At 34.1% G+C, this 8,558-nt stretch overlaps 1 protein-coding gene across 1 annotated transcript in view; it reads left to right on the top strand.

The window, feature by feature from the left end:
• Nucleotides 1–3,962: 3,962 nt before the first annotated feature.
• Nucleotides 3,963–8,558, top strand: part of LOC149149475 (uncharacterized) — a 13,014-nt gene continuing 8,418 nt past the window's right edge. Inside the window, exon 1 of the mRNA XM_089439246.1 lies at nucleotides 3,963–4,884. Within this exon, the coding sequence (XP_089295372.1) occupies nucleotides 4,156–4,884 (729 nt within the window). The 5' untranslated portion in view covers nucleotides 3,963–4,155. The remainder of the gene's footprint in view (nucleotides 4,885–8,558) is intronic.

The following is an 8,558-nucleotide window of genomic DNA, read 5'->3' as shown; positions in this document are numbered from 1 at the left end:
TGCATCAAAAACGAAAGTGGGAAGAGTACCTTCCACTGGTTGATTTCGATTACGACAATGGATATTAGGAGTCATTGAGGATGAGTCTGTTTGAGGCACTTTATGGGCGGAGTTATAACACTCCCATCAGTTGGAGTGATCTAATGAATAGGGTATTGATAGGACCAGGCATGTTGGCAGAGATGGAACAGGAAATGCAGGTTATCAAGAAGAATTTAAAAGAAACACATGATAGAAAAAAGAGCTATGCAGATTAGCACATGGTGTTTAAAGAGTTTCAAGTTAGGGAACAAGTGTACTTGCACATCAATCCCAAGAAGAGCTCCTTGAGGATTGGATCATGTGCCAAGCTAGCACCTCAGTTTTGCGGGCCTTTCAAGATTCTTGAGAGGATTGGACGATAGCCTATCGACTTGCACTGCCTCTAACTGTGAAAGTCTGTGATGTTTTCCATGTGTCATTGCTTAAGAATTATGTTAAATATGTTGATCATGTGATTGACTGGTTTATATTGTAGGTGGAGGAAGAAGGAAACTTCCAACTGGAACCTCAGTGCATTTTACAACGAAATATTCTTATGCTTTGGAATCGAGCAATCGAGCAAGTAAAAGTGCAATGGAAGCACTTTGGGCCTGATGAAGCTACATGGGAGATGATTGATTAGATGTGGGCTATGTATCCTTCTCTATTCGTTGGTTGAGTGGATGTCTTTGGTATATGTTTTGGTGTGGTGTTTTGGTATATGTATATGGACATAAATACCATCGCGAGCTGTGTTATAAAGCTCCAATAAGAAGTATGGTTGTCATGTTGGTTATGTTGGTTTGCTTTCAACAAGTTGTTTATTGTAAATGCCGCAACGAGCAAATTTATAAAGCTCCCTGGGTAATATGTTTTTATTTTTAACGACCTTGCTGGATGTAGGTGTCATTGAACACTGAGATGATGTTCCCCCAAGGGGGAGGGCTCTGTAACAACCCTGGTCAAAAATCCATGTAACAAAGTTAATAAAGGAAAATAACAACCAAGGTCATGGGACACGTATTCCAAGCTGAATGTTGGGAAAAAAACATAGTGATGGGTATCACTTGTGATTAATTGATGGAAATGGAAATTGGCAAAGGCTTTGGAAAGGCATGAGGAATTTATTGGCATTTTATTTATGAAAATAATGGAAAATAGGAGAAAAGGAAGGTGAAAGGTCATAGGTTGCATGTGAGGAGGAAATTGACAGAAAATAATGGAAAATGAAGAAAAATAGAGGCCTCATTGATAAAAAGGCTTCTGAGGATCAATTTGTAGCTTTTGACAATTTAGTTTTTGGAACTCTCATTCTATTCTCTCTCTCTCATACTCTTGGACACTTAAAATTTTCTTGGAACACTCTTGGAGGAGTGCGACATGCTTCAAACTTGGACCAAGAAGGAAAAGGAAGAGCAGGAAAGTGCAAGAGGAAAGTGAGATCAACAACTACAATAGGTTTTTCTTGCAGGTATTGAGTTGTATGTATGATTTCCTTGCTAGTTTTGGCATGCATGGAATATGCATGTGGTTGTTTGGTTATGATATGTCATTGGAATGGAGGATTTCTTGGATTAACAATGGTTTTGCCTAGCCTTGCCATTTCCTGTATATCCATGGTGTTGTGGGTTTTCCTTTTGTTTTCTAGTTCATGTTCCTTATGGTTGTGGGTTGAGTTATTAGTTCGTGGAGCCTTGATTGGACAAACGATTTAGAAGCCCTGTAACAACTTGGGTTGAGTTACTAGTCGTGGAAGCCTTGGTTGGAAAAACTCTCTGGAGCCCTTGGTGGGTTGATTTACTAGTTTCGGAAGCCTTGGTTGGACAAATGCTCTAGAGCCCGGTAGAAGTTGTGGGTTGAGTTACTAGTCCTGGAATCCTTGGTTAGAAAAAATGACCTGGAGCCCAGGAAAACTTAGGTAGAGACTGATCTGGTGATGGTTAGTGATGTATGACTGTGAGGTGGAATCACCAGTTGAGGGTTGAGGTGGTTGGGCCTTTGGAAGCCCTGGTTTGGATTTCTTGGTTTATTCCATGATATCCCACATTCATGCTTGGAATATGGCACAGGGGTGATTGGTTGAAAGAGAGATTTGGTTCATCTCAATCTATGGTCGAGTGGTATGTGGAAGTGCATGACTTGGTTGGATTTGCATATGTTAATACAAAATCCTTTCCCTTTGGTATTTCATGAGTAAATGTGCTTGTCAGTATGTGGTTTTAATGGTTGTTTAATCATTGATATATCTCTGGTTATTTGCTGGTTATAAGCATGTTTTATGACAGTCTCGATGTATGACTCTCATAATGTTTTGGTTAGTATATGAAATGTTAGTGAATGAATAACCTAATAGATAACAATGCAACTATTGGGAGGAGACATCAATCCTCCTTGACAATTCTTAGATAAGTATGAGATCCCTATGTTCAGATATGTTGTTATGACCTGTAGATTACATGTTTATGATATGTTTGACGGAATGTCTATCATGGCTGGTGGGGGTCTATTCAAGTCCTTGTTCAATTTGTTTCATTAGTATCTTTGTTTCAATGTTATTTATCATTTTTGGAAGTTTCATGAAGTTATGGGCAGAGGCTTGGGTCCTAGCTTTGAAAAAGTGGCTCAGAATTAAGGTCGTTAACACATAACTGCCTGAAAAATGCCATAGTCACATGGATGCCTTGCTGTGGGAATGACTGGAGGGTCTCAGTTGCATTGATGTCGTGTCATGGGAGCGACTCAGGGTTCAAATCAACAAAATAAAGTTGCCTCAGGGGTTGGGTACTTGAAAGGGTTGGTTGTTTCCTGAAGATTCTATAGCTCTTGAGGAAGGTTAAATTGGTCTTGTCATGTCGATTCCATTTCCTTAACTATACATGGGGAGTTAAATCATATCATAGTAACTCTTCGTCACATGTTTACCCTGATGGACTGATTAACTTGAGTACATGTGGGAGGAGAGTGTCACACTGAAAGACATCACAATTTCTAGGTAACAAAATACTACTACATATGGTTAGTGGAGGAGATTTTATATGATAATTGGAAAAATTTCCATGCCAAGAATGTCAACCCTCCTCCAAATCAGCAATTGTGCAAGGCGTTGAGTGACCAAACGCACACTGACAATGAAGTCACACACTTTGAAAAAAAAACATAACATAAAAGCATGACGAGTAGAATCATTGTCATTGTAATAAAAATAACTAGACATATTAAACTTATTATATTAATTTTAAAATAATAATTAGTTATATAAAAAAATGATTGAATATCAAACATATTATAATAACTATTTTTCTAATAAATTATATTAATTAAAACAATAATATAATAAAACTATATTAGTGTAGGATTAAGTAAATTATATTATTTAATTCATTTATTAACCATTACTGTGAGCAGATCCACATTTCAGTTTAACTTTTAGGAGTATTTATTAGCAATTTCATTTAACTATAATGTTTAACTCTTGAGAGAATATTTATTAGCTATTTCATTTAACTTTATCTTTTCTTAAGAGAATAAATATTAGCTATCCCATTTAACTTTGTCTATGGAATCTAACTTCACTTTCGCTTTGGCTTTCATATCATCTATGAAATTGGTGGGTATGATTAGTTTTACAGCAAATAATGGGAATAGGATTTATGTGGGCACGACAACGATTGCTTTTACTTTATCTTGAGCATTATAGTATGATATAAACTTTACTGAAATAAATATTCTTAATCAATGAACGTACAACCATTATTCCATGAAATTGTGTAATAGACATTTTGGTATAGTTTAACTATCAAAAACTAAATATTCGCTATTTCATTTAACTCTACTTTAGCTTTAACTTTAATATCATCAAGGGAATTCGTGGGTATGATTACTTCTACTTTAGCATCAGCATAACTTGGGAAGAGGATTTGTGTGGGCATTCCCATTGCTTTTACTTTATTTTCAGCGATATCTATGGAATTCCTGAACGCTAAAATGTTTCCTATATAACCAATAATATCGTTCATAATTTTTGATGCCTTGTAAACTGTGTAGCCAGTATTGCGGTTCATAGTTGTCGATTTTCAACTTCTGTTTTTCTTATTCTCATTGTCAGGTTTAAGCTCCGCCTTTCTTTCAGTAAGAATGGCAAAGAAAATATGTGGGTGTTCCAATTTCCTTTCTTGCTTTTCAGCCCCAAATAGTCATCATGCTTCTCCATCCTCCGTTCCCCCAAATGCTGCCTCTCAAGGAGTTGATACCCAAGCCGCTCTATCTTCTTCGAGAGATAGAGAAGGTACCTCCTCCTCTGGCCGCACTCCACCTCCTGTAAACCATGATGACCCTCAACTCTCCTGCTGCTCTAAAAATTGCTGCTGTTCGAGCATCCGCTCGTGTTTTTCTTGGTTCTCAGCCACAAATAGTCATCATGCTTCTCCATCCCCCGCTCCCCCAAACGCTGCTTCTCCTTCTCCAGATGAAGGTACTTCCTCCTCTGGCATTTCAGCTGCTGTAAAGCAAGTACATGACTCCCATCTCCCTGAGAGTGCTGCTTCTCCAGATGAAGGTACCTCCTCCTCTGGCATTTCAGCTGCTGTAAAGCAAGTACATGACTCCCAAATTGAGCCTGCAAGAGGGGGCACGTCCGTTCCAACAGAGGTGCCTAAAGATGACATTCTACAGGATCCTGCCTCCAAACAGTCCACTTCTGAAGCTGATGCATCTGGTAATGAGAAGGTTGGAGAAGGTGGCTCCTCTTCTTCAAGTCAGACGGTGCCAGATCTTAGTAGCCAGATAGTGAAAGATGTCGATGGAGAAAGTGTAGATCTAGATGGGCTTATGGAGCATATATCACAGCTTCTTGACATCATTGAGGTAAGAGGGATGCCTCTTTCATATTTTGTTTCATCTCGTGTTTCCACACAGGCATTGAGAGGATTCGTTTTGCCAAAGTGTAAGGGATCCGTATGCCTTGTAGGTATCTCGCAGAGATAGGTTTTAAAGTCACTTTTTAGAGTAATTTATCATATATAAGTTATTTAGTTTATATATTTTAAATATGTTATTTTTTAAAATTTCAATTTACTTGAAAATGAATTACATTCCACATAGCATGGAATATAATATCATCTAAATCTTCTACTTTAAAAAAAGGAGTTTATATATCTTCTTAGAATATTATGATTATAAGAATTTATATAGTATTGAATATAAAACTTAAAATCACCTTTTTAAGGCTATATCTATATAAGGCTATATCTATATAATTATATTTATATATTTTAAATATGTTAATTTTTAATTTTAGATTTGATTTGAAAATGATTTACATCTAATATATACGTGGAGTATAAATATATGATTATCTAAATCTGTATAACCTAGAATATACCATCCTTTAAATATTTTAGTTATTTTAAAAGGAAGGTTTTACAACTTCTTGTAATATTACTGTGGAGTATAAATATATGATTATCTAAATCTGTATAACCTAGAATATACCATCATTTAAATATTTTAGTTATTTTAAAAGGAAGGATTTACAACTTCTTGTAATATTATAATTATAAGGAATTTAATTTACTTTTATACTATGTTGTTTTTAAAAAACTTATTTGTACACACTGAAATGCAATATTTTTTCCAAAAAAATTGTTACATTATTTTCATATGAATATTACTTCTATAGTGTGATTGTAGAAAAATTGACTGAAAAAAATTAGTAAATAAAGTTGTATATATTAAGGAAGAGGGTCATAACCATAAATTATTTAATCTAGATTATTATTAGAAATAATTGTATTGTCAAGGCTCAATTAAATATTATAAACACTAGTGATGTTTTTTTCACCTTTTTATCCACTTAATGATTCTCAACAATTAGGACGCCTTGTCTAGACAACTCATGTGTTGAGTTTCATTCTATGTACACATGACTCTAGAGTCTTTAGAGGCCTTGTTTTTCGAAATGCCCATGATCTATTACAAGTATTAAGAATACATTTAAGGTTAATGATCTCGCAATAGTATTTGTACTTTCTCCCAACTCTATTTTATACCTTATAGCATGAATATCATTAAATAAGATAATGTTTCCCCTCCCACATCTTGCTAAAGTGAATTGGCTATCACTATCAAAGTAACCACATGCTCCTTTTTTTGTCAATTTCAATGCCTTCGCACTTACACATTTGGATATCATTTGAAACTTTGCAATATTATCATTCTTTGAGATGCACATTGGAAAGAGGAATATATCTATGTCCTAGAATATTTCCACATCTATTGAAAGACATATACTCCAAGAAACAATCATGGGAAAATTTAGATATTTGGATATCATTTGGAACTTTTCAACATTATCTTACCTTAAGATGTACATTGGAAAGGAGAGATATATCCATATCTTTGAAAATTTCTACATTTATTAAAATCCATATACCTCAAGAAACATTCATGAGAAAATCTTTATAATATTTTCACTCTTTCTTTTGCTACAAAATTTTAAAATATTGGCCTACTATATACACCTACAAGATCTCTCTACCCCTATTATCACTTGCATTCTTGCCAAAACTTTGGAGGAATATATATACAAAACATTAAGAGTTGATTTATATATTATATATCAAGAGTGCATAAACTACATGTGTTTGGATCATGTCTAATCAATTTTCAAAGTACCTCCCATGCTAATGCCTTGTTTTTAATGACCAACCGCATAAATACCCTTCTCTTCAATGCTTCCCTTATCTTCTATAAAATTCTACATTACTCTATATCATCTCCTTGTTTCTCATTTAAGAACATTACTTAATATTCTAGCCTAGTAGTGTATATACCGAAGGCTAAAAACCCTAATTCGTAGTTAAGAATATTACTTAATTATCCATCCTAGTAATATATATACCAAAGGCTAGATTTCTTGATTTTCATTTAAGCACATTGCCTAATAATACAACTTATTTATAGGAAAGGCTAGATCCATGGACCAAACCAATAGAACTTTAATTTATCTTATTAAAACATGGTTTAAATTCTACTAACTAATATATGCTTCCCAAAACTCTCTTTAATACATTTTTCCATCCTTACTATGATATACTTATAAGTCTAAGGCGAGCACCCCAACCTAGATTATACATTCCACTCTTTTTGAGGGAGGCTATAACATTATCAGGTAGCCTAAAACACATCTCCATAGCTCACCAAAGTGTTAGGCCTGATTCTAAACTTGTCATCGTTACCTACCTCCGAAATGATTAAGTTACCTATCAATGGAGAAGGAAATACAATAATTATCTAGATTATATAAATACATTGTGGATAAATAATTTTGAGTTTCTTATCTAATCTTAAATTGATTAAGGTTAAATTTACTTCTTGGTAATGACCTATTTCCATGGGCTTTCGTTTATAACAATCTCCATTTATAATCCCTTGGCCATCAATGCCTTACTAAAGTGATGGAAAATTTTCAATCCCCAACCCTCTGTGTCCTTTTGTTTCAGTACAACCTGTCATTTAATTAAGGAAATTCATCTCTCTCCATTATGCCAATTGGTTAAAAAATTAAAGTTTTTCTTCCTTATCATTCTTGGCATTATTCTTGGTATATAGGCTAGTGAGATCAAACACACTAAATTTGCTTCCAACAATGATTTCAAAAGGTTAGCCTCCACGCATAAACAAATTCTATTTTCATCCTTTTCTAGAAACCATTTTCATCATTATTTCCATAACAATTCGACTTGGTGAAAAACCATAAATACTTGAAAACTATTTGAAGATCAATATTTTGAAAAGGGAAAAATTGAGTAGTTTTCCTTACTAGTTCCTAATCTAACCTCTATAAAGAAAACAAGGACTTTCTAATACTAACCATCATCCTTATTTCTATAGTAAAGAGAGGATCTATTTTAGATTGACATTGAAATATCTCTAGGAACCATCACAAAACAACATTACATCATCTACAAATAATAAACATGTTAGAAAAATAATCTTCCCTACTCAGGTCGTCACAAGTAATAAAGAAGTTAAGTGGGATAATGGAAATCCCTATATTTATCCTCTAATAGGCTTAAGGAAACAAAAAGCTAAAACACAATTAACACTATACAAGAAACTAATGTCAAGGGCCCCATAATCCAGTTTATCTGATTGAAACCAAAACCAATGTAAACTAGTATTAATCTCAAATAAATCGATTTTTCTCTATCACATGCCTTAGATAAATCTAACTTTAATATGATATCTAGTTGTTTCATAGTTTTTATTAAGTGTAAGCCTTTTTGAGAAGCCCTAGTGGTATTATGTATTTGTCTTCCATGATGGAAGTCGTACCTTTCATTTGACATGGTCTTTAAGAAGATTCTCTTTATCCTCAAAGCAATTATTTTGACAATGATTTTGCATATGCTGTTACAAAGTGACATGGGCCTAAACTCATCAAATGAACTAGGATAATCCTTATTTTGAATTAGATATAGAGATGTGATGTTAAAAATAGAAACTTTCCTAGGCATTTAGGTTCTTCCACTACCCTT

This window comes from Pinus tabuliformis, chromosome 9 (genome assembly GCF_031772625.1).
Source record: "Pinus tabuliformis cultivar Carrire ecotype Pingquan chromosome 9, CPIR1, whole genome shotgun sequence".
In the NCBI taxonomy this organism is placed as follows: domain Eukaryota; kingdom Viridiplantae; phylum Streptophyta; class Pinopsida; order Pinales; family Pinaceae; genus Pinus; species Pinus tabuliformis.
This window is presented reverse-complemented; position numbering and strand designations above follow the sequence as displayed.